The 25,542-nt window shown below is 35.7% G+C and overlaps 1 protein-coding gene and 2 long non-coding RNA genes across 7 annotated transcripts; 1 reads left to right on the top strand and 2 right to left on the bottom strand.

Annotated features, from left to right (window-relative positions):
• The first annotated feature begins 8,373 nt into the window (after positions 1–8,373).
• On the top strand, positions 8,374–9,040 carry LOC146887612 (uncharacterized). The gene is made up of 2 exons (XR_014993529.1): positions 8,374–8,645; positions 8,780–9,040. It is a non-coding gene; the product is annotated as an uncharacterized LOC146887612 (long non-coding RNA).
• A 1,683-nt stretch (positions 9,041–10,723) lies between these two features.
• On the bottom strand, positions 10,724–20,733 carry LOC114179182 (C2 domain-containing protein / GRAM domain-containing protein). 4 transcript variants are annotated; one of them, XM_028065423.2, is made up of 18 exons: positions 20,298–20,732; positions 19,516–19,585; positions 19,291–19,388; positions 18,681–18,756; positions 17,307–17,435; positions 17,173–17,219; positions 16,656–16,779; positions 16,460–16,576; positions 16,030–16,059; positions 15,833–15,932; positions 15,261–15,367; positions 14,358–14,501; positions 14,164–14,268; positions 13,176–13,322; positions 12,931–12,984; positions 11,943–12,006; positions 11,080–11,141; positions 10,724–10,976 (listed from the first exon to the last, which is right to left on the bottom strand). In XM_028065423.2, the coding sequence occupies exons 2-18, from the start codon at positions 19,564–19,566 to the stop codon at positions 10,860–10,862; spliced, it is 1,572 nt and encodes a 523-aa protein (XP_027921224.1). In that variant the 5' UTR covers positions 19,567–19,585; positions 20,298–20,732; the 3' UTR covers positions 10,724–10,859. The 4 variants fall into 4 exon arrangements, with proteins under 4 accessions (XP_027921224.1, XP_027921222.1, XP_027921225.1 ...); XM_028065421.2 differs by having other exon boundaries at positions 19,516–19,566; XM_028065422.1 differs by having other exon boundaries at positions 10,851–10,998; positions 19,516–19,566; positions 20,298–20,733.
• A 1,849-nt stretch (positions 20,734–22,582) lies between these two features.
• On the bottom strand, positions 22,583–24,326 carry LOC114175623 (uncharacterized). Of its 2 annotated transcripts, XR_003602868.2 has the most exons (4): positions 24,156–24,326; positions 23,979–24,047; positions 23,046–23,290; positions 22,583–22,844 (listed from the first exon to the last, which is right to left on the bottom strand). It is a non-coding gene; the product is annotated as an uncharacterized LOC114175623 (long non-coding RNA). The 2 variants fall into 2 exon arrangements; XR_003602867.2 differs by lacking the exon at positions 23,046–23,290.
• Positions 24,327–25,542: the final 1,216 nt, after the last annotated feature.

Below are 25,542 nucleotides of genomic sequence, written 5' to 3'. Positions count from 1 at the left end.
TTCCCTCAAGTCTCACAACACTCAGATTTTCGTGCTCTCTCTCTGGTATGCTTCCCAACTTGTCAAACCTTAGCCCTTAACCTAATTTTCCTTTTTAAAGTGTGCCTAAACTAAGTGTTTAATTACCCAAAACGAAAATGGCATTGAATAAGACATATTGTGCCATTCAACTCCCCCCTTACGGCTGCCTTTCCAACCCCCCTTTGGCTGCCAACTCCCTTAGGTTTCCTTTCCACCTTTCCATATTCAAGTCACATCCAAAATGCCAAAAAAATATAAAATTAATGTAAGCTCTCCAAGGCTTGAACCCATAACCATGCAATCACCAAATCTATATCAAACCATTTAACCAATTCATAGTTCTTGCTAGAAATCATAATTCAATTATCATAATATACAAGAACATGTTTTCATAGATTTAAATAATAAAACCATAACATCAAAAGTTAGCATACATAGGACTCGAATCCAAGTCCTCTCGCACAATCAAAGTACTTTACACCACATGAGCTAGTACTTTTCCACGTCATACCAACCATAATTTAATGTCATAATTATTTCCCCTCCCGCATTAATTAATTAATTAATTAAATTCTACGGGTCTTACACATCCTCGTTGCCCAGCATAGAAGTTTGGTGGATGGGACAGATAGTCATAAATTGCTTAGTTTCTCAATGCCCTACTCTTGGTACAATCAGATTCAAATGTACTCGTATGACAAGGAGAAAATAGCATTCATTACAGATGAAGTTAACTTTTATTATGAAGTTATGCCTTTTAGCTTGAAGAATGCGGGGGCAACTTATTAGATATTAATGGATCAAGTGTTCTGACACCTCATTAGGAGATGTATGAAGGTCTATGTTGATGATGTGGTAGTGAGGTTGGATTCACTTGAGCAACACGTCAGGAACTTGGAGGAAGTGTTCGCAGCTATTCGCAAGTATAACATGAGGCTGAACCCCGACAAATGTGTGTTCGGGGTAACTAGCGAAAATTTCCTAAGGTTCATGCTAACCCACATAGGCATTGAGGCTAATCCTTACAAATGTCGGGCAGTGATGGTCATGCGAAGTCCAGCTAATGTTCGAGAAGCACAAAGGCTAATAGGTAAGTTGACAGTGCTATCAGGATTCATGCCAAAGTTGGCAAAAAAGGTGCATCCCATGCTACGATTGGTGAAGAAAGCGAAGAAGTTTGTATAGGATGAGACATGTGAAATATCCTTTAAAGAGTTGAAAGAATCCCTGGCTTTGCTCTCGTACTACACAAACCTGAAAAGGGTAAAACCCTTCTAGTGTACTTGGCAATTTCTAATAATGTTATAAGCACAACGATAGTAGAAGACCACGAAAGGCAGCAACAACCAATATATTTCATCAGTAGGGTGTTGCATGAGGTAGAGGTGTGCTATCAGATGGTCAAAAAGGTAGTCTTAGCTCTGATGGTAACAATGAGACTATTTTCAAGGGTTTGAGGCTACTATAAAGGCAGATTACCCGATACACAAAGTGCTCAAAAGACACTATTTAGCTAGCTGAATGGTGGGATGGTCAGTGGAGCTATCTGAATACCACATTCATGGGGTGTCACGAGGCTGATTAAAGCACAATGTTTGGCTGATTTTGTAAATAAGTTAGCTGAAGGCCTAGATCTGAACGAAGGTGAATGGGTCCTCTCAATGGATGGTTGATCTAATACGAACGGAGGAGGAACTAGTGTTGTATTACAATGGCAGAATGATACGGTACTCAACAATCTTTACAGTTATGTTTCAAGCCCTCAAACAATTAAGTGGAATTTGAGGCCTTATTTACGGCCTTATTGCTAGCAGCATACATGGGAGTCTATACTTTAACGTGAAGGTTGAATTTTCAACTGATGATAGGACATTTTGAGGGTACCTTTCAAGTAATGGATCCCCTTCTCTTATGGTATTACCAAGTGGTGAAGGGTATGTTGGAAAAATTCAAAACAACCAAACTAGAACACGTGAACAGGTCTCAAAATTTTAGGGCCGATTTGCTTTCCAAGCTAGCTATTGCAAAGGTGAAGAGTCAACACCGCACAATGATTCACGCTACACTCGACCAACTTACCGTAACCATGGAAGATAGTAATATGGCGGAGGTGGGGGCACTTGAAAGTAAAGAGTGGATGAAACCTATCATCAAGTTCATACAAGATGGTGAAGAAGGTGGCAATACCCTGCCAATTCGGAAAAAATTTTCTCGATTTACGTTGGTGGGAGGAGAATTGTATAAGCGAGAATTCTCCAACCCTCTCCTAAAATGTGTAACGGCGACACAAGTTTAGTATATCCTAGAGAAGCTGCATACAAGTATTTGTGGCCATGACCTCCTGTTTCTTGCGTGCTTGTTACTACTAGCCAACTCTAAAAGAGGATTGCGACAAATACGTCAAGAAGTGTATTCAGTGTCAACAACATGATAACATGAATATTTTGGGACCTTTTATCCCGGGAAAGGGCCAAGTTAACTTTCTGCTGGTACCAATCAACTATTTTACTAAATGGATTGAGGCGGAACCTCTTGCCTCAATTACAGCTCACCAGGTGCAGAAATTTGTATTAAAAAACGTGGTTTGCAGGTTTGGAATGCTAAATTTTATTATAACCGATAATGGTAGGCAAATCGTTGATAAGGGCTTGGCTGAGTTCTAGAAGGGACTGTATATTCATCATGTCACAAGCTCGGTAGAGCACCCATAAACCAATGAGCAAGTTGAGGTGGCCAATAAAGTCATTTTCCAAGAATTAAAAAAGAGGTTGGGGCGATGCCAAAGGTCGATGGACAGACGAATTGTTGGAAGTCTTATGGGTGTATCGTTGCACGTCCTAGTCCATAACTCAGGAAACACCCTATAGCTTGACGTATAAGGTCGACACAATGATCCTTGTGGATATAGGGGAGCCTAGTCTACGAAGATGCTTGTTTGATATTCGTCTGAATGAAGAAAGCATGCTTACAAGCTTGAATCTGGTATAGGAACTGATGGATAACATAAGGATCCGAGAAGAAACATCCAAGACTAGGGCTCGGCGAAGGTACAACTCCAAGGTGAAACCCAGATCATTTCAACAGGGAGATCTAGTCTGGAAGATGGCGAGTGATGCCTTCAAGCATGAAAGTTTTCACCTAACTGTGAGGTGTCGTTTCGGATGCGAGAGGTCGTAGGTAAGGGTGCGTACATACTAAAACATTTGTTAGGAGTCCCTATGTCAACAACCTGGAATGCTTCCAACTTGAAATTTTATTATAGTTAGTTTGTGCTTACTTTAAACTTTATTGTGTTTTTTTAATGTTTGAATGGTTTTTTAACAGGTTAAAATGCCTTTTTTTAATCTGTTGAATGGTTTTTCAACAAGTTAAAAGGTTGGTTGTAGTAGTAATAGTTCGAATTTCGTAACAGTTTGACTATAAGTTCTGTGATTTTCAAAAGAGAGGTAACTTGATTATTTCTTAGCTCAAAATTGTTCTAGAAACCTTGGAAATCTCTATCTTTCGTGATCATTCAAACTACAGCTGTTGAACATTAATGTTGGAAGTCCTACATCGACTAGAGATAAGGCAATTTCATAGTATATAAGTGAGGTGCAAACCTCACCTTACAAAGTCGGTTTTGTGGGGTTGAGTTAGGCTTAAAGCTCACTTTTAACATGGTATCAGAGCAAAGTTAGAGCCTATCCTAGCAAGATTTCTTGGACATTCTGTTCCACCCGCAATCAGGTCGTTAACGGACCACCCATTAATTTTTAGTCCCACGCACGAGATGTATATACCTCGGCATGAGGGAGTGTGTTAGAAGTGAGCTTTAAGTCTAACTCAACCCCACAAAACCGACTTTGTAAGGTGAGGTTTTACCCTCCTACGCTGCTGGGCGGCGACAACTTCCGCTTCCTACAACCCTCGTAGGTGTTCGTTGTCGCAGCGTAACACTTGGCTGCCGCATTGCTTTCTTCCGTGGCGGCCCCATAATTCCCGATATTAGAATGGTGACTCGCGCGAAAGGCATGGAGTTTCCTTATCGCGGCGTATTCATTCCTCGAAGCAAAAGAAAAATCGTGATCCAAGTCTTCTACGACATTGTTGGAGCCTTCTATTGTTCCGACATTAGAACCTGATCCTCCTTCTCCGACGTTGAAGTCCTGAGTAAAGTCTTTAGAGAAATCATCCATGGCGGAAAGGTTTTGTTTCTTAGATCTTTTTATTTTCCTTAATTTTTTCTTTGATTGACCTAAATTAGTATAATATACAATTATAAACTAGGTTTTGGGTCGGGTTATTTAAATTTTAATTAATTCATTATTATTATTATTATTAAAAAAAATGTTGGAAGTCCCACATCCACTAGAGATAAGGTCAATTCACAATATATAAGTGAGGTGCAAACTTCACCTTACAAATATGATTTTTTTGGGTTGAGTTAGGCTTAAAGCTCACTTCTAACATGGTATCAAAGCCAAATTAGAGCCTATCCTAGTGAGATTTCTTGTTCATTCTCTTCCACCCGCAATCGGGTTGTTAATGGACTACCCATTAATTTCTAGTCACACGCACGAGATGTATATACCTCGACGTGAGGGGGTGTGTTGGAAGTCCCACATCGACTAGAGATAAGACAATTTCATAGTATATAAGTGAGGTGCAAACCTCACATTACAAAATCGGTTTTGTGGGGTTGAGTTAGGCTTAAAGCCCACTTCTAACAATTAATATTGGATCAATTCTTGGAATTTTTGGCTTGTGTTTGAAGCTTGGAGAAGGTGGTTTGTGGTAGGCAGGGTTGTGCTACCACTAAGGTTTGATCTTTCTCAAGCTTTGTGTGTATGCCTGGTAGTTTTCCAGGTTTGCAAGAGGGTTCTTACTGTGCTGGTGTGATTCTTGTGTGATTCAAGAGTCTTGTGTGTGGTTTTGCTTATTTTGAAAGTGTAAAGAGTGGAAACTTTGTAAATATTTTGAAATAGTGCAAAGTCAGGCTCGGGTTGCCTTGACTAACTAGATGTAGCTCAGGTTTCACTGAGCCAGTATAAAAATCTTGTGATCCAATCTTTTCTCTAACCCTTCTCTCTTGCATAATCATTTAAAGTTTAAAGAACTTGAGTTTAAATCATCTTTTTCATGTTCTTATGTGTTTTGATGGCATCTGCAATAGTGAGCATGTTTGTATAATCAATTAGAACTTGTCTTGATCATTCTTGTGCATTGTTCTTGGTTCAAAACTCGAATCTGCATTTCTACATTTTTCCCAGTATTTCAGTCGACTCTTTTTTCTGTTTTAATCGGTTGATTTTACCAGTACATAAACTGTATAGTAAAATCAATCGATTAACTCTGTTTTTGACCGATTGAAAGTATACTGTCTAGTGGCTTTTGCATCCTAACTTGGTGATCGAATTGATTCAATCAAAGTGGTTTTTAGCTTTTAAAGATAACCTAAATTTTTAACTAGCCAATTTAACTCCCCCCTTCTTGGCATTTCAACAATTTCAAAAGTAACAAGATATTCTTGGCCTCACATCGAATGAGGAACACTCGGCCAAGTTGGTGCAAGAGCCCTCATATATGCAATCAAACCGTAGTAATAATTTGGAACATTGTGGCCAAAGAAGTAAGTGCATTATCATTCCAACCAAAAGCGTTTGACTTACATACAAACAAAGCGGCAAATTAGGCATGCCTAGATTCCTACCTACATTCCTAACTACAGAAATAACCACAGTACAACATAAAAATTAAAGGGTACATCATCGTGCATATAGGGGAGATCAGGTTTTGTCTAAACATCATAGGGTGGGATCGATCTCATGTGTCTGGGGGGAGGATGGTCTCCCTGAAGAAGGTATGTCCTCAATGGCCATGAAGATCCCATTATGAATGTCCTTGTCGATGTCAAAGCGCTCATCTTCAGCGTTGATCTAAAATAGGTAGATAGTCTGGCACAAGGCTTTGTAGAAACCTTCTTCGTGTTGAGACATGACATAAACCTCTAGCCCGTATATCCTACTCAGAGCTGCAGTGTGCTCGCTACAGGAGGCTGCTAACTCTTCCTCTAGTTGTTTCACAGACGCTTGGGATTCTTCGCTTTGTTGCTCCAGATCTTTGCAGCAAGCCTTCCATGTATTGCGCTCGGCCAACAGTTGTGATCTTTCATTCTTAACACTTCCCAACTATAAAGATACTTCTTGCCTTTTATTGTTGGCTTCTGCCAAATCTTCTTGTAGTGTTTCTATCTCAGCCGTTGTTAGCTTACTGGTGTCTGGTAGTTTGCTCAATATTGTCTCCAAGTGCTGACCATTATTATGGCCCTGGCTTGAAACTCATTCAAGGCATATAACAGAGCCTCTAGCCGTATGGTCGAGACTATGTCAGCCTCATCCGTTGATAATGTCACCTTAATACCCTCATTGATCTTCAGTGTGGAGTCAAACAAAGTGGCTAAAGCATCCACCCCACCCTCAAAAAATGTCGTGCAACCCTTCTTTGGTGAGGAAGGACGAGGTGTACCCGACTTGGAAGACCGGTCCTTGCATTTGCTTTTACTCTTCTCAATAGGTGGGGGCATCATATCACCCCTATGAGTCGACGCCTCCGTAATAGTTATGCCAGAGCTTCCATTAACTTTCTTCTTCTCCTCCTCTACCCTTTTTCTCCTCAATTCTAGGAACAAATCCTTGTTAGTCGAACCAGAGGTAGTCATGATATCTACAATGACCTCAAGGTATTACAACAAGTTAACAACAGGATGACCACGTTCAAATAATTGAATATACATACCAAAGAGGTCATTGAGTGAGTGCGACAATCTACACACCTTGATGATTTTCTTAGAAGTAAGTTTCATGGACAACTGATCCAAATATGATAGCACATGATGGTCTTCTAGGAAAAGGCTCGTTCTTAGCCAAACACGATATTGGGTGGGATTTTTGGTCGAGTAAAATGGGAACTTGGGCATATGATTGTCAATGCCCCGGCTGACCTTATTGCTACTTTAAAGAACCCGATTTTGAATTTCTTAAGAGATTGGGTGTAGGATGCCAACAAACAACGATGACTTTGGCCAACTAACGATAGCCAACTTACCAGTTCCCCTGGTTGCGTACTGTAATTTTGCAAAAACACTTGAGGGGAGGGTTTCAAATGGAAGACATGACATATCAGTCTAAAGGCTTGAAGGGAGGCCCAACTATGGGATGTAGCTGACTAGGAACCACATTCAATACCCTCAAGACTCCCATAGTGAAGTCAACAAAGGGGAGGCACACATGCAGGGTCGTAACTAGGGCCGACTACATGTAGAAGAACTCATGGGATTGACCTTCCCGACCGTGACATACGCTATCCCCGATTCTAACTCGTTCTACCCTTACGATTTTCCCATCCACTATATTTGCAATTATGTTGACCTTTTTGCGTAAGGTCGTTATGGCACTGGCCTCCCCGAACCTGGAGAGGGACAACTTAACTCTAGGATCTATCCACTCGTACCTAGGATGGTGTAGGGTCGAGTACGCTCCCTTACTAACAGTACACTCACTCTCCCATTACGAACTAGTGGTATTGTGGAGATTGGACGCATGCCACTCTTCTTCAGAACTAGGTCTATTGGAATAAGAATAAACAAAGGAGGACGACATGCCTAGGACTGGCGCGTTGCGAGTATATCTCGGCTGTGAGGCAGGTTCACTTGTTAGCCAGAATGTGTGCCCTACTAGGGGGCCCCTTCTCCTGTTTATAGTGGTCCTCCTCCACGCTTAAGAGCATTTGGTACCGTCAGATTTAATCTCATCCAACGGTGGTTAAGGCACACATTATTTGCTTTTCACCCACAATGAGGTATCATCAATAGGAGATGCCTCAAAAAATAGCACATTCAACCACTTTTTCTTTCTCAGTTTCCTACAATAAACAATTGGTTTAGAAAGGGGAGAAGATCGAGAATACAACGGACCCCATTCTCACTTTCTTTTAGTCTAGTATAATGCATCAAAGCCTCTCGTATTACTTCATTCACTACGAGCCTAGGGAACTGGTGTATAAGGGGCTTATGTATAGAGGAGTTGGTGTACATGGGGGCTTATGTACAAAGGAGTTGGTGAACAGAGGAGCTGGTACAAAGGGGTTGGTGTACAGAGGAGCTGGTACAAGGGGGCTGGTGTATGGAGGAACTGGTACAAAAGGACTGGTGTACAGAGGAACTGGTATAGAGGGGTTGATACAAGGAGGTTGGTGTATGGAGGAGCTGGTACAAAGGGGTTGGTGTACAGAGGAGCTGGTACAGGGGGGTTGGTGTATGAAGGAGCTGGTACAAAGGGGTTAATGTACAAAGGAGCTGGTACAAGGGTGCTGGTGTATAGAGGAATTAGCGTACAGAGGAGTTGGTGTACAAAGGAGTTGGGGGAGCATAGAGGGTCGGGTATATCTCGGCCCAGCTAGGCATAAGAGAAGGTCGAGTATATCTTGGTCCAGGCAAGGGGTGTGAATGTCCTGGCCTAGTGCGGACAGTGTACAGGCGTATTGGCAGTGGTAGTTTCCAGGTTGAGTGAGAAAATGTAACGGGGTGTTCGACAGTATCGGCAGTTACGATGCGACATTGATGAAGAATTATTAGTAATAAAGAGGTAATAACGTTAGGGTAATGGTAGGTAATTTTAAGTAAGGGTTTGTGTTTACAGTAAGTATGATTTTCTAAGTTCAATCATCCTTGAGATATTTTATCAAAAGATTCCTAACTTGAGCGTTGGAGTGCCTGCAGGTACCCACTCTCCGGAAGTGTTATCAAGGGAGCAGTCCAGACAAATTTCTCTAATGCTTCAAGCTTCTCTAATGAACTTATTTAATTTACCTTGTGAACTGTACTATTTATACTACAAGTTTTTACCTGCTTGGATCTAACCCACGCAGATAATTAACTTGATTAATTTTCTTAATGTTTTACTAACATGCTTTAGTTGTTAACCATAATTTACTTCCAATTCCATAAAGCCTCGATCGACATAGCATGTTATTAACTAAAGAGATTTTGATCGTGTACGACAGATTGTTAGGTATTCAGTTATTTGAGTTGAGATTGAGAATAAACTGAGATCATCTCAGGCTAGGTAGCCATGGTGATCTCGGGCACGTACAATACATGTGTTTTTCATAAAAAAAATAAATAAAAGGGTGTGTGTATAACCAACAAACAAAGTGAATAACCAAACCTCAACAAAATTTGGCAGTTTTCACTTTATTTTATTCACGCAGTACAAAAAAATTAACCCTTCAAATTTGTTTTACTTTTTCTACAAAAAGATACACAATTGGATTTAATATTTTCTTAGATCAATTCATAAATTGGAAATAAGCGAGTATGATGTGAAAAATAAATTCAAAGAGACATTTTCTGAAAGGAAATCGAAAATATGAAAAATTACATAATTTTTAAACTTTGACTAAATATACATATCAAATTATATATTTAAAAATTTTAGGATTAAATATAATTTTAGTCCTTCAATAATAAAATTAGAATTAGTATTTCTTTAAAACTTTTAACTAATTTATTCTGTTATCTTTAAAAAAATTATGAATTTAATCATTTTAACCAAATTTTATTTAATTTATTTGTTATTTCAAATATATTTTTCAGATAATATTTAAACAAAAATGTGTCGTCAATTAATGTAAACAACTTAAAGTGAATTTAAAACATTAAATATACTTAACAAAATTTTGTTATAATAACTAAATTAACGCATTTTTAAAATTAAAGAACTAAATTAGACTAAAATTTTAAAGAAAAACTAATTCTAATTTTCATAAAAAATTAAGGAAAAAAAAAGATAGATTTAACCAAAAAATTTAAATGAAACCATTACGTTAATTAATAGCTACTTGGAAAAGATACTATGCTGAAATTTTTAATTTTGGGTTGATACGTTGATTAACTTCGGAGTTCGTTGCAACCTTTGTCAGGTTACAGTAGTTAAAGTCGGCCATATATTTCATACATTTCAACCTGCACCTGCACCCGCACCCCTACATAATACACGCCTTATCTTCTTTTTCTATATATTTCCTCCTCCACCAATACACACATCTCTTTCGTTCTTCTTCCTCCATCCTTTCCTCCTTTTTCCTCCGTTGGCCCCTCTTTCCTTTTTCTTCTTCCATTGTTTCTTCTTCTTCCTCTTTTTTCCTCCATCGGCATCCTCTTTACCCTTTCTTCCTCCACTCGCATCTCCTTTCTCTACACTAAAATATACATTTCAAGTGGTAATTTGTATTTTGAAATGCACAATTAAAATCGGAAATATATATTTTTATTATGAATTCCGAAATACACGATATAAAGTACAAAATTTGTATCTGAATTCTATTTTAGAGTACAATTTTTCTATTCCAGAATACACAAATCTAGAATATAACTTTTGTATTTCGGTCTAGAATGTTTTCGGATTGCATATTTTAAAACTCTATGAAAACAGAACAAAATTGAAATTTTAAAGAACACGAAGGTGCTGCCAAGGCCCAATTACCCACTCCATTATTTACGTATGTCGCATAACTGCTCCACAGTGCTAGATATTTATTTTTCTTGAATGAGATTTGAGGAGCTGAGGAAATTCTCATTTTCCACAAAAAGCGTTTCGACTAGAAAAATAAAAAGCCGCAGAATCCCCCCTCAGAAATTTTCCAACGGAGATACACAAAAAAAAAAAAGAGAAAAAACCTATTGCATTCAAAATATACATATACATATATATATTCGGCTATGAGTGTTACATATAAGAAAAAAAGTTACAATATTGCACAGATAAATAAAATCATAATCTTTAGATTGCCAAAAAATATCAGCTTTCCAGGGTCAGTGCAAGGGGCAAAGAGACCTCATCGTTCTCGTCATTAGAAGTATTTGATTTTATAAACGATCGAGCAACATCTAACATGACCTCAACTTCCTTCTTGTACTACATTGTTAAACAAAAATTACTTTTATTAATTAAACGCTGTTAATACCTGCAGCTTGGAACTACTATATATGAAATAACTATCAACAAAACATCTACCAACCTCATTGACTGCCCCTGACTTTATTTTGGATTGCATAACACACCATTTCTTGAAATGTGCACCTGTACGAAAGAAGGAAATGACTCGGGTTTTAGTTTTTACTTTAATATTTCCCTAATCATTTTCGTATTGGCTTCCCTTCTTGATGTCCTGGAATGGAATTTTAGATTGTGCCTGATTCTAACATTCTAGTAGGATGGCCAGTATATTATTGTATATAGACCAGATGCAAGTTAAACAATTTATGTTACCAGATTTGTAAGTGCTAAAAAAAGTCAGTCTTAAATTAAACACATTATGAGAAAAAGTCAAGTGGGTGATTTTTGTGGCTGCGCAGGATATGAAGGATCATTAATGAAGCTAAGAAAAAAATCAGAACAAAACAGAACAGAAAGGTTGAACAGGTATAGCAGAATGAGGACTTTCAAAACATGATCACCCACACAAAAGGAAAAAAAAAAAGTGGAAGAGTGAGCAAAGGAACAGTAGTAGTGGAAGTGAAAACATTTCTCCATTCAGATAACTTGCAAGAAAACTGATTAGAGGACTCAGAAAAAAAAAAATAATAATAATAAACAGACTATATGTGGGTAAATTAGAGAAATGGGTGTGCCAGGAAATGCTGGCTAGAAGGGTGTTATCTGTGAATAAAAGCTTCGCTGAGAAAATGGTTTCAAATCAAATCATTCAGGAGGGGAAAAATCGTGGAAATAACCCAAAACAACAAAAAATATCACGGGTTTTTAGTCAGCATTTTTTTGTGGTTGGTTATTAGCAGAAGATAGCATAATCAATGACACACTTAAATAGGGAATAATAAGAAGTGAATGGGACAATATTCAGGACGTTCAACCACAACTTACCCACTTTGATGTCCAGATTACATGAGCTTTCATTAATTGTCGCCAAGCTCCATTTACAGTGTACCTAACGGACCAAAAACATAAACCATCTTTTATCAGAAAAATATGATATAACATTAGAAACAATATGCTGGGAGACAAACATATCACAGATTCATGAAGGGACGATTATTGGTACGTTACTATTCTAATTCAATATTTCATACATTAGTTACAAACTTTAATCCTTCCAATTCAGAGTTTAGCATCTAGGACTTTATAAACAGGTATTTTTGAAGGTTAGAACTCGTTCTTTCGCCCTTTTGCTAGGAAAGTCACAAATGAACATCTGATGATAGTAAGTGTTTTTACATCAATATTTAAAAGTGCCAACTATCCTTCCCTTTCTGGTTGGCGTTTCTTTGACAAGGTATACAAGTAAGTACACAGGAGGGTACACCATAACAAAAGCTAGCATATTTGTTTGGTAGATTGCAGCTTCACACTATTCTAAATGTGCTAAGCATCTGTATGTGCAATACCAATGTGCCTTCAGAGGGTAAGATAATGGATTAATTCCAGTGTCACATTCAAATATATCTAGAGTTTCATGGCTCAATTCCATGTTAGTCAAAATCACTTTTGCAATGAGGATTATATTAAAAGAATTATTGATAAAGAACTTGGTAAGTATGTGTCTGGCACTCTCATGTTCCTTCCTTTCTTCGTCATACCATCAAGTTTAAAGATTAAATTTAGGACAATCAGTAGAATATGGTTTACGAGCAATGCAGACTCTTAAATGACAGAGCATCATATTCAGGCAATACGGAACTTTCTTGACTGCACATATCATACGTGAATCTGCCTCCATTAAACTAATGAATAATAAAAATATATTTAGACATAGAATCATTCAAATCGGATCACAGGAACAAAAATAAATTGAAAGAAAAATGTACAGAAACAGACAAAATTATCCAGATAAGATATCCAAAGTATTCCCAACCTCAAAATAGGATCCAAATGGAACATCATGTGCCTGCTGCACAGTCTCAAACACCTAAAAGAAGTCACGAGAGCATCTCATTAGTTACTTTGAACACACCTAAGAAAAAGTTTGCTTCTTCTTTTGGAACAGAGGTTGGTAGAAAAAGGAAAGGAGATGAGTTGCAAAAGCAAAGCTATCAACATTTATCATTATATTCTCTTTGATATTGCATAGTATGCAGTGAATAAAAACAACAGACTAACCAGGTTTTTCTTGTCTGGTGATAGAACGTGATGTTGCCACTCTGTCATGGCTGTATCTGGAGGGCACATAGGGCTGTTACAAAGTGATCTGAAGGTTATCTCTCGTACTTGACCATCATATTCGTCTGCCGTATGCCACTGGCCCATCTGTAAATAGCATAACCATTGAGCAAACCAACACCTTAAGACCCAAAGTCACTTGGCTATCAAAAGATAAATACATGGAAAACAAACAAATATGAAGTTGTACTTTATTTATTTTCAATAAAAGAAAAATCTACAAAGGAAAAAGGAGAGAAGGGTCCTATAAGGGTGAGAAAGCATCAACGCCAATAAGATCAACAATTCATTTGCAAATGATTAATAGAGTAAACAACAGTATGAGAACTCCTAGCAGTGAGACCACCGTTTATGAATGATATAATCTAATTGAGGAATCAAGGGAAGAGTTAAATCTAAACCTGAGCTTTTGAGACAAACATTGACATCAAAGGATTTTCTTGAGCATATAAGTAGAAAGTGTATATGCATATCAATTTTAGGGAGAAAGCTAGCTCTTGTAATTGGAGAGACCAAAACATTATAAAACACATTACTAGACATTATAACTTCAAATTTATTATACGTTCAAGTGTTCCCTGTGAACAACAGGCTGAACCTTGGTAAAACTACTCTTTGACATAACCACAAGATCATATGAGAATGTCCAACACAAGAAAGGAATTATTGTTATTAGGTATACAAAGACTTAATTTCTAATTTGAACAATATTTCATTGTGCATCTAGTATGCTTTCAACATTAGCCAATAAACAGTTCATCAAATTTTAGAAAAACACCAAACTAGTTTGCACAATGATTAATAGCAGTGTCTGGGGACACATGAATAAGTAAGCTTTTTATTATTTCACATTTGATTTCCATTATAACTCCACATGAGAATTCACAGCTTTGATAAGGAATCACAATAGCAATTGAAGACAATTTACCACAAGATTAGTGTCCTTTCGTACTGAACGATATTTGCTAGTAAAATTTGAACCGTCATTCAACAATAAGTTAAAAAACTGCTCCGCTGTGCAGGGAAAAACATCCTGTAGAAGAATCACTGGTTATAACTTATATGTAAATAATTAACCTAATAGTTAAACTCATGAAGATAAAAGATGAAAACAATGCCTACATTGTATATACCAACTAAATCCTCTTCTTTGATAAAATGTGGAAGTTTTCCAGTTTTAGACATGCTTTCTACAGGAGCCTTATCCAGCAGTTTATTGCCTCTTACAGAACTGCTATGTGCACGCTGCTCTGACTCTGCATTTTCCTATATAATGATTAACAAGAACACTTTAATTACTTGAACCTGTCCTCTATTTATCAAAAAACTTGAGGACAAAACTTAATATAAAATTGAAAGGAAAAGAAAACAAATATATGCACATCAACTTCTATTTGCAAATTAGGACTAAATACATATCATCATGGGTAAGATCTCATCTAGAGACATCATCCTTGGGTTTATCAAAGATCAATTGGAAAATATCCTAAATAAACCCCATTGAGAGTTCCTTGAATTAGTTATATACATAGCAAGAATTCAAACTTGAGGCGGTGTTGGAGATTAAGTTAAATTTATAAATAGGGATAATAAGAGATATGCGCTGCATGTAATTATGCCAATTAGGATAACCTTTATCCATTGTATTTATCACTCATTATAAATAAGAGCCTTTCCTGCATAGATAAGGAACACACGATTCATCAAATGTCCCTTGTTTTTTCCATCTCAACACATGTATCAGCTTCATAACATGTTCCCAAACTAAAAGGCATAAAGATTTTATAACTAGTCAATGTGATGGGTGCACTTCAGAGGGAATAGTAAACAATAACGGTTTAGGGAAAAAGCAACAGTATAGATTGTGATCAAAATATATTGAAAAACCCTGACTTTACCCTCAAAAGAGTACCCATCATAGTAGAGGAGTCAAACTCCTATGTTTGAATCTCTTGAAGGTTTTACAATAAAAAGCATCTTATTCAAAGCCAACAAAACCAATTTGACTAAGGTAAGAGCTGTAACCTTCTTCTCAGCTTCCAACATTTCGTGGAAATTCTTTGCAGCACGCTGGAGATTTCTGAATGCATGATTCCTGTTCCAAAAGGATGCGAACATATATCTGACCCTACCTGAAGTAATAAACAAGAAACATGCAGCCCTAATCAAATTATCTAACAAAGGTCATTGGTGATAATATGCAGTGCTCACTTATATTCACTAAAGAAAACCATAAACAGTAAGTTTTTAAAAGAAATGCTACCAAAATTCAGAATAACATTATAAACAGTATCCAGCAATATAGTAATTCGTCAGTATTATGAAAAAACTGAAAGTCATTCAACAATTAAGGAAATCCCCAGGCAACAAATGAATTGTTGTGATACATATAGAGAATGCGATAACCATAGTGCCAAGTAGATGCAATCCCTTGAGCTTAATTGGATTGATTTATTTGTATAAAATATGGACAAGCTGAGTTTAATTGGATTGACATATTTACAAAAAATCAGGATATGCAGTGAATTGAATCACGAATTAGAAATAAAGTTCCTCCGAGTAAATAAAGAACTAAGTGTTTCAAACAAATTACTAACCATCAGGGCTTCCCAAAGGAGGGACACCATGTCCTCCAGCACCCATGCGAAGTATAATTGTTATAGCAGGATTAATAAATGCATGTTGACTCCGTCGAATCTTTAAGAAAAAGTAGAATAGTTACACCAGATGAAAGTTTTAATTTCACTGAAATATTTAGTAAGGAAGGGAAGAAAAAAAGAGTTTGAGATCATACCTCATCTATATCTTCAAATGGAATACGCACCTGTCAAATATTCCAAAGAAATTAACATTATAACCAAAACTAGAAAAAACACTAAAAATGCAAAAAAAAAAAAACAAAGAATGACAACAAATAACAGATTGGCAGTGTCGATAAGTATGAGAAAGGCTTTTTTCCAACAGTAATATATATCAATAATACAGTTCCATAAAAAATAAAGGTCTAGGCAAACCATATGACTAATAATACAACTGTTTCTCCAAACAAGAAACTTCACAAGAAATCTAAACCACTCTCAACTCAAATTTTTAATCTTGAAACATTATCAGAAAATCATAAAACTAAAACAGCCAACATGGATGATGAATCAACAACCTTGAACAAGAAACAATGCAGTATGCTATAGTGTTCAGTACTTGACAAAACAGAAGTACAGTCTTACCTTCATTTGCTTTGAGAACACATTGGAGTGAAAACAAATGTGCCATGCTGAGACATACATACGACCATGGTACAAGAATGACCTCTCAAGTGCACAAGAATAACTATGATCAACAACCTGAAAAATATGCCTAAATTGTCAGATCAGCAAAATTCTATATTTGTAATTGTTAACCAGAACAAATTCCATCAGTAACCTCGTCTGGATGAAGAGAAAATATTGTCTGAAGAGGCCCTGGCTTTTGATGGACTACAGTGGGCCCCTGTCTTTCCAAGGGTGGGATCCTTCTTCTGGGGTTGGCTCCTCCATATCCATTTATCCTATAAGAGCAATTATGACTATAAGAAAGAGACCAATAAATGATGACAATAATAATAATCATATACCAGTAATAATAATAATAATAGTAATAGTAATAATAATAATAATTGAGATGAATACAAAAGAATAGAGAATGAATGATTCCCCTCTCTTATGTTCTCATATTTATAATGACATTTGTAGTTCAGATAAAATGAATGAGAGGGAAGAGAAAAGAATGAGAAAGGTCATACCTAGAAACTAGGTATAGCATACAGAACACAGCATCATTTCAATAAAGCCTATTTAAGATTACCCATTCTAACAATAATAATATAACACCCAAAGTATGTAGCACCAACATAAATTATATAATACATACATTTTTTTTAAAATAATACCAAAAGGCTCACCTGGAAGAATTCCCAGATAGTTTTATTGTTTTTATATGAAGACAAACCTGCCATGCAGTTACATGTTAATAATCATACTTTTGAGACATAAAAAAGTAATAGAACCAAAATAATTTCTTCTGACAAGAGGTTACCTGCCCTGATGGACTATCCAAAGTATGCCACACTGCACCAGTCTGACCTTCACTTTCAACCGGAACAGTCACTGAACCAAGAACAGCACTTTTCCAAATTATATCCCAATCATAAATTGTGACATTGATCTGCTACGTCAGCAGGGAAAGAAGTCAGTTTCACGAAAACCTACATAATAGATATAATCTGTCAAATAAGAAGCTTGTCTGACATAGTGCAAGTTATGCTGACACTCCTTTATAGATACCAATCCCAGAACATGCTCAAAAAAAATATGTTTGACCACTATAATTAGCTTCAGAAAGTTACGCTTGCATAGGCATATTTATTTTCATTATTCTTCTCATCAGTTTTCTTTGTCTGAGTTTATAAAAGAAAATGTATTTCTACACTAAACCCTCAAATTTGGAGTAAGCTAATTTTTGGTCCTCCAGATTTAAATTAATCATGTTAGTTCCAGTAATTGGAAAAAAGCTTGTTTGTCCCTCCCAATTACTGTCAAACATTTCACTTTATGGCTGATGGATCACAAGTCACTGACATGATAAATTTTGCATTCTTATCATCAAACACCATACCCCATTTACTTTCCTTTCAAAGTATTAATTTTGATGACATTTAGGTAGATGTGTTTGGGTAGAAGGACTAAAGAAGTTTCTTTTTTTCTTAATTAAAAGGACTAAAAAGATCAGTTGGACCACGATCATATTTACACCAAATTAAAAGCTAAAAACTAACTTAAGACTTAAATTTTATTTGAAAATACAAAACCAGAATCCAATAAGTAAAAGATTATTAGTTACAAACAACAACAAGAAGAAGACAGCACTCTGTCCTCCAAGAGTTTCCCCTCCACAAAAGATTTCCTTTCACAAAGAGCTAATGCTTAATCTATAAAATGAACATCCATCCCCCCTCTCCTTATATCCTACCAACTATCCTCCTCCATCTATTCTACTCTTTCCTTATTTTATTAGGGATTCTACAGGTCTTCACCACATATGCCCAAACCACCTAAGTTGTTGCCCCAAATTTCTCTCTAATGTGTTATTCCTGGACAAATCTTTTTTTATTAATTACATTGGAAATAAAATAGTCATTTCATTGTAGTCAATAGGTCGCATTGTCCATGAGATAAAATCTACTCATACATCAAAACAATTACATAGAAGCATTATCCACAACAAAACATATATATTATTACATTAAATGTAAATTTGTCCTCTAAGACATAAATCGAGGTAAAACAAGCAGAAAGAAAAGAATACTAAGCATGTTCTTAGAAGAAAAATTTAAAATTAAAACAAATATCATGAATAGGTGATAATTACTCCAATTCGACACATAAGTTAGATAGATGAAGTCAGAGATACCTGAACAGGAAGTTCATCAACAGAAAAATTGAACTCCTCGCCCCACATTGGATTTCTTGAACCAGGGACCATGGAACTGCATCAGCACACCAGGGCCCAATAAACAATGTTGAGAAAAAAATATTTCTTTTGAGAAAATATGCTGAGCATGAGAAAAGTACTATCCTATCCGTTCTAACACCTCTAAAACAGACTCTAACAGCACACATTCCTTATTTTCTTGTCATTCTATGGTCAATTCAGAAACTATGTGTATTAAAGTAAAAAAATCTTTATGAAAACAATACATATACATATGTATATGCGTGCAATCACATAGATATATGGGTGCTGTACACTTATTCCCAAGCATCACAGTATTATTCCTCCTCCTAATTAATCCTAAACTTGCAAAGTACAAATAATATTAGCTACAAACTAAATTTCTCTACAAAAGAAAGTAGGAGAACTGAGGCTGATTTACAGTAGAGAGCTCTAAACTAAAACGCCAATGGCTTCAGATGGAAAAAAATCCCCTTCCCCCTCCTCTTAAGACACAATTTTCCTCTTCCCCATAGATTTTTGGACCGATAAATTCAAATAAAAGAGGGAAATAACTAGATCAGCAAACCTGAATCGCTTTTCATTGCCACATGTGATGATAGCATAAGGATCCGATGTGCCATTTAAATTTGCACCAACAAGATTCTTAGCAGCCAAAAGTTCTAACTTCAAAGAGAATTTGAAAACAAATTCACATATCATCAATAAATTCCAGCATACATACAGTGCAAGACAAGTTGCCTTCTTCCATGGGGAAGGAGGTCCAGATTATACATTGCTAGAAAACCTATACCTTGATCAGGTACGCTGAACTGGCTTGAGAATCCACTTTAGGCTGCTCCATCTACAAAAATAATGCAGAACTGCATGTCAACAAGTTAAAAATTACACCACAAAACAACTAACAGGAAAATCTAGAGCCACTAAGTTATAAACCCAGACAGTATTTTTGTTCTTGACACAAATTCAAAATAACTAGTGATTGCAATTCAAATCCTAAGGAACTCCAAGCAGAGATAAAACTGAATGACAACCAAGTTCAAAATTACTCCATGAAGTAACTAGCAAAAAATTTGATCCACTAAGTTATAAACCCTAACAGCATTTCCATTTTTGACAAGCCACATGTGAAAATGAACAAGTGATCACAATTTACGATGCTAACCAACTAGTAGTAGAGAAAAATTGAACGTCAACAAGTTAAAAATCTCTCCGTGAAGCAACTATCACGAGGATTTCAAGCCACTACCAGTACTTCCATTCTTTACAAACAAATAACGAACTGGTGATCACAATTCACAATTATAACGAACTCAACACAATTGAATCCACATAACTGCTTCACTTCAGGGAAACTGATCAATTCGGCTAAAACCATACAAAAAAAAATAAAAGGAATTCAATATTAAACTGCAAGATCATTCTATAGAACACAACACAAGTGATCCTCAGAAAAGATTAAAAAAAAAAACGAATCTCCGAAATTCTTCCATGATTTTAAAAACACATATAAATAATAACGACGCATTGGAAGTGCGGAAGTAACCGAAGAACTCAGAAAACAACGAAAATAACCTTGTCCTTGTCCTTATCGTCGGCGACATCGACTGCGGCAGAATTGTCGGAAAGCGATGGATCCGTGTGGAAATGTGCGGTTCGGGCAGTGAAGAAGCGATAGGCGATTATGACGAAGACAGAGGCCGCGACAGCGACTTTGATCTCCCATAGAGAGGGAAAAAGAAAAGCGAAGAGCGCGGGATCAACGGTCCAGCTCATGGTGATGGTCGCAAGTGGCAACGTAAATGGAGAGAGTAACGAATCAGAAACAGAGCGGTGAAGGAGTTGTTCTAGGGTTTAGGGAATGTTGCGAAGCCATGGGAAGAAGAGGAAGTTGATGAAAGAACAAAGAGAGTCAAAGTTGGACCGTTGGAAGCCAAAGAAAGAGAGTGCGAAGTGTCAAACAACTGCACTCGTCTTCTTGCCTTCTTTTTTTTTTGTTGCCTGAATGAACTAAACGGCAAGGATAACATAAAAAAAACGGGATTTAGACTTTTACACACCCGATTATTATTCCTTCTAGTAGAAAATCATAATTTTATTTCATGAGATTAGCGTAATCATAACTTAATATCATAAAATAGTCTATCTTTTATTTTTAATCTTGAATATCATGCTTGCAAATATTTCATTAACTCAAATTAAAACATAAATAAATAATTTTATTTAGAATTAATTATGAGAACCTGTGCATTCACGTGCATGAATAAACAATATTACACTTTAGATTCAAGAGAAAAGTACATTTTTTAAATTAAGTTTTTAGTCAGTTCGATCTATTAAATTAATAAATATGAATCACGACAGTATAATCTTTTTTTCACTTATTTTATCCCTTTTATTTTTCCTCTTCTTTCAACTCAAAAAGACTTCCAAAAAAACTTATAGTATTGGATGCAATATTATCAAAATCCATCCATTATTAAATCAATTGAGATCCTAGACTAAGAGTCAATTGATGGATCGGATAGATTGTTAACTAAATTGATTGATCCTGTATATATTAAAAGAAATTAAAATTATATATATATATATATATATATATATATATATATAATTTGATATATCTATATTTTATATTTAAATTATTAGTATTAAAACATATTCAATATTTCAAATAAAAAAGTTTTAGAATAATAATATAAATATTACAATAATTATACAGGTATCGGTACAAATATAGTACTGTGGTAGTTATGTGTTCAGGGATAAAAATAATTAACACAGTTAAAAAACAGTTACTATTAAAATAAAAAGAAACCGTCATTAGAATATTACGAGAAAAATTGTAAAAAAAAATGTGTGGACAGCCTCAAAAGAAAACTAAGTATTAAAAGATAAAAGGAAAAACGTGAAATAAAGGTTTAGAGAGAGTAATAAAAGTAAGAATAAAGAAATTATATAAGGGTATTAAAAAGCATAAAATAAAAATTTCCTCTGAAAAATTTAGACTCTTTGTTTCTAAATATGTTGGAATATCATAGAACTTTATAGCATGTTATAGAATAACATATTAAGCCTCATAGACTAATAGTACTGTGAGTTAATTCATGCCTTCAGTATATTATCATTACAGAAGTTAAAAAAAAAAAATAGAATTATCAAGTCTCATAGAGTAATATAACCTACTAGAACAAAAAGTTAATTCATATCCTCTCAACCAACTAACATAATTTTAGATTAGTTGTTCAGCTTCTTTTGCACAATATAAAAAGTTTTTTTTAAGTTACCTTATAGTTCTATAGCACTTCGTTTATAATATTTAACTTATAAGTAAAGAAATAAGACTCTGACATTGATGGTATAAGAATAGCAAATAAACATGTTTCGGTATATAGTATATATTTAAATTCGTCTTTTTTAATAGTGAATTAATGTATTAATATATATATATATATATATATATATATATATATATATATATATATATAAATGAACAGCCGCGATCATACGTATATTTGTTGTATTCTCAGCCCATACTCTTATCCTTGTATCCATCTACATTTTTAACCTGTAACATTGCACATATTTAATTATTTTTTATTTTTTCTATAATTATTTAAAAATTATTATTTGATACTTTTATTGATATTTATAAATTACAATTTCTTTATTGATATTTAACATTGGAGAAAAAAAGTGTGTATCTTTTTTTGACATTAAATACTTAATGATATCATGTTTTCATTGTTGTGGTTTTTATGTTTGTAAAAATATTATTTAATTTATTTAGAATAGTAAAGTAGTGAATTTTGTAACGTCCCAAAAACTGAATAACTTCAATTAATAAAACATCACATACTTGAATAATCAGAGAGTACGGGGTTTAGGGTAGGAATGTATACAACACGTCAAAAAGTCGGATTACAAGAAAAAGGAGCCTCACATGGCTCAACCAGAAATATACTGAACATAACACAATTAAGAATACTAGGTCTTGTTCGTACAAGAAAACATAAATAATAGAATCCGCCGGTAATGGGCCCCACAGTGGGCCCAACACCTGTCCAGTACGTCAAGCTGCAGCATCCCTATTACCATCATCACTACCAGGAGTTCTCACATCTGCTCCCATCAACAAGGTTGATGATCATCGCAAAGGTAGAGTCCACACATAACACACAAGCAAGCAGAAGGGTAAGCTAGCGAAGAAGTCATCATATCATGCACTCAACATACCATTAACATTCAAACATACATAGCAGACTCCCACATGTGAAGTACTCATCAATATCAAACCTAAGACTTGACTATCCGGATATGTACCTGAGGCACCACCATGTGGCAGTGGAATTACGTCCTAGCATTGAGGCGTCACCGTGAGGCCTTCACGGAATTATACCCTTAAAGGAGGCACCACCATGTGGCCTTCGTGGAATTACGCCTTGGCCCTGAGGCACCACCACGACCCCCCGTGGAATTACGTCCTTTTGTCGAGGCACCACCAGGGACTCCCCTTAAGAGGTCCATGGAATTACGTCCAACCGATGAGGTGCCACCAAGATCTCTCACTACAAGAGTCATAGAATTATGCCCTACTCATACTTTAAACATGTTCCACCCACCAATCAAGAGTTTCCCATAACATAAATATCATGTAAAATCAACAGTTCATACAACTCATGCTTTTCAATTCATACCCAATCAACTAACATGCGATTTCCATTTCAAATGTAACATATTAATCATGCCATCATCATGCAACCCTTCTAGTAAAGCATTTGGGTCAGATAACAAACCACACATCAGTGAATCACTCAACAAAAACATCAAAAATCTGCCTGCTACCTCGCCCAAGCTAACAGGGCTCGCTCAGGCGAGGGGGACCCTCTCGCTCAGGCAGATCCCATCTCGCCTAGGCGAGAGCGCGACAAGGGGACATCGCCTTCTGCGGGATCTCGCTCAGGCGAGCCCCTTCTCGCCTAAGCGAGATTGTACCTCGCTCAAAAACTAAGCCAGCCTTTCGTGCAGGAAAACTTAGGCGAGCCTCTGTCAGTCTCGCCTAGGCGAGGCATGCTCGCTTGGGCGAGAAAACCAGTGTCCGCCACTGTTCTTTCGAGCGACAATAACCCACACACACCCACATAGTCCAACAGGCATTTCCAACCGATTATTTTCACACACAGGCCGCTCAACATCATATAGTCATCAAAACAAACAAATTCTACCGAAGATATGGTAAGGTCTAGCTTCCCTTACCTGGAAAGGGTTAATACGGGACCTCGATGGTAGACACAGACTCAACAGAACAAGGAGCACTCTTAGGAGCTGGAAAAACACGGAAATAACACACGGTAAGATCATCACAGAGGCTTAGTTGGGTAAAACATGGAAGGACACCAAGAATTGAGCGGCATGAGATGTAGGATGACTTACGTGGAGTAGAAACAGCTTGAGCGGACTTGGAAGCGGCGAGAAGGCAAACCCTAACGGAGAGTGCGGCTGCTCAAGGAGGCACAAGGGTTCTGTTTTACGAAAAAAACACAGAATTAGGGTTTTGGGGCATATTAGGTCTGATCCTCCCCTTTGGGTCTGCCCTTAGGCCCACAAGATGGGGCAGCCCTTTAAAGAAAAGGCACAAAAGAAAAACGGGTCTTACAAATTTGGGTGTTGTATGGATATACTCATTCCCCAGTGAGAATGAAGATGAAACAAAAATCAATTAGGTAAGGGAATGTGGATGGAAATAAATTTTTACTTCAAATGAGGATGATGGTGAATTCCTACTTTGGAGGTGAAGATGAGATAGTTAAACACACACCTGTCTCGCCCTATAGTCATCCTTAGTCTTGATACAGGGGTAGATGTTTATGGGGATAGGGAGGGGCCATGGTCCCCACAAAATTTTGAAATTTTTTTAATTATATATATAATATTAAAAATTTATTGAATTTTTTAAATTACAGGTAATAATATATTTTAGGAATTGATGAAAACTAAATTATGTATTTTTTTTTATTTCTTTTATAAAGCACAATATTTAATGTTAATAGATAATAAAAATATTTAGCTTTAATTTCTCTTTTGATTCCTGTTTTTGTCAAAAAATTGACATTAGGATTATATTAATTACATCAACAAAGCAAATCATCCATATTAAGAGTTTCAATTTTAATGAAAGAATCATCAACTCGTTTCAAGAAATTTAAGTAAAAGACCAAATTGCATTAGTTTTTCAAAAAAATTAGGACCAAATTGAGGCTAAAAAAATTGGATGACCAACTTAACATTTTTAAATGAAAACATAAATCAAAAGAGTACTTAAACCAAATATTTATTAAGATAATTTTTAATTTCCTTCTTATTGTCTTTTTAGTTTTTTCATAAATTGTAATAATCTCTCACTCTCATATATTTTCTTTTTCATTTTTAAGAAGAAAAAAAAGTTAGACACAAACTCATTATTTTTGCTTTCATTTCTCATTTATCCTCTTCCTTTCTTGTCACTTGTCTCACTTGATAATGAAAACATTATTTTTTATCTCATTAGCTTTTTGTCTATTCATTTTTTATGAATATAGAAAAAAAATATATCATGTATTTTTTCATAATCGATTTTTAACTGTGACTTAATTATAATATTTTTTTAATAATTATATGCCTCAATTTTTTATTAAATTATGATAAATTATTTTTTAATATTATGTACAAAAAAAAAAGTATATTGATAAAGAATAAAAGAATAAATTCATTATTAAAAAGTGATAGAAAAAGAAACTATTGATGAAGACAAGATAGACTATACTTCTTCACATATTTTGAA

This window comes from Vigna unguiculata, chromosome 3 (assembly GCF_037176805.1).
Source record: "Vigna unguiculata cultivar grain cowpea cultivar isolate G323 ecotype 2 chromosome 3, ASM3717680v1, whole genome shotgun sequence".
Classification (NCBI taxonomy): Eukaryota; Viridiplantae; Streptophyta; class Magnoliopsida; order Fabales; family Fabaceae; genus Vigna; species Vigna unguiculata.
Note: the sequence above shows the minus strand (reverse complement) of the source record. Positions and strands in the feature narration are given on the sequence as shown.

What these genes read in the sequence shown, in the direction of transcription:
- LOC114179182 (XM_028065421.2), bottom strand. Translation starts at nt 20,498, where the DNA reads ATGAGCTGGACCGTTGATCCCGCGCTCTTCGCTTTTCTTTTTCCCTCT. An exon ending in TTGATGAACTTCCTGTTCAG is followed by an intron (nt 17,436 to 18,680) that starts GTATCTCTGACT and finishes CTGACGTAGCAG; the next exon opens with ATCAATGTCACAATTTATGA. An exon ending in CACCAGACAAGAAAAACCTG is followed by an intron (nt 12,985 to 13,175) that starts GTTAGTCTGTTG and finishes GACTTCTTTTAG; the next exon opens with GTGTTTGAGACTGTGCAGCA.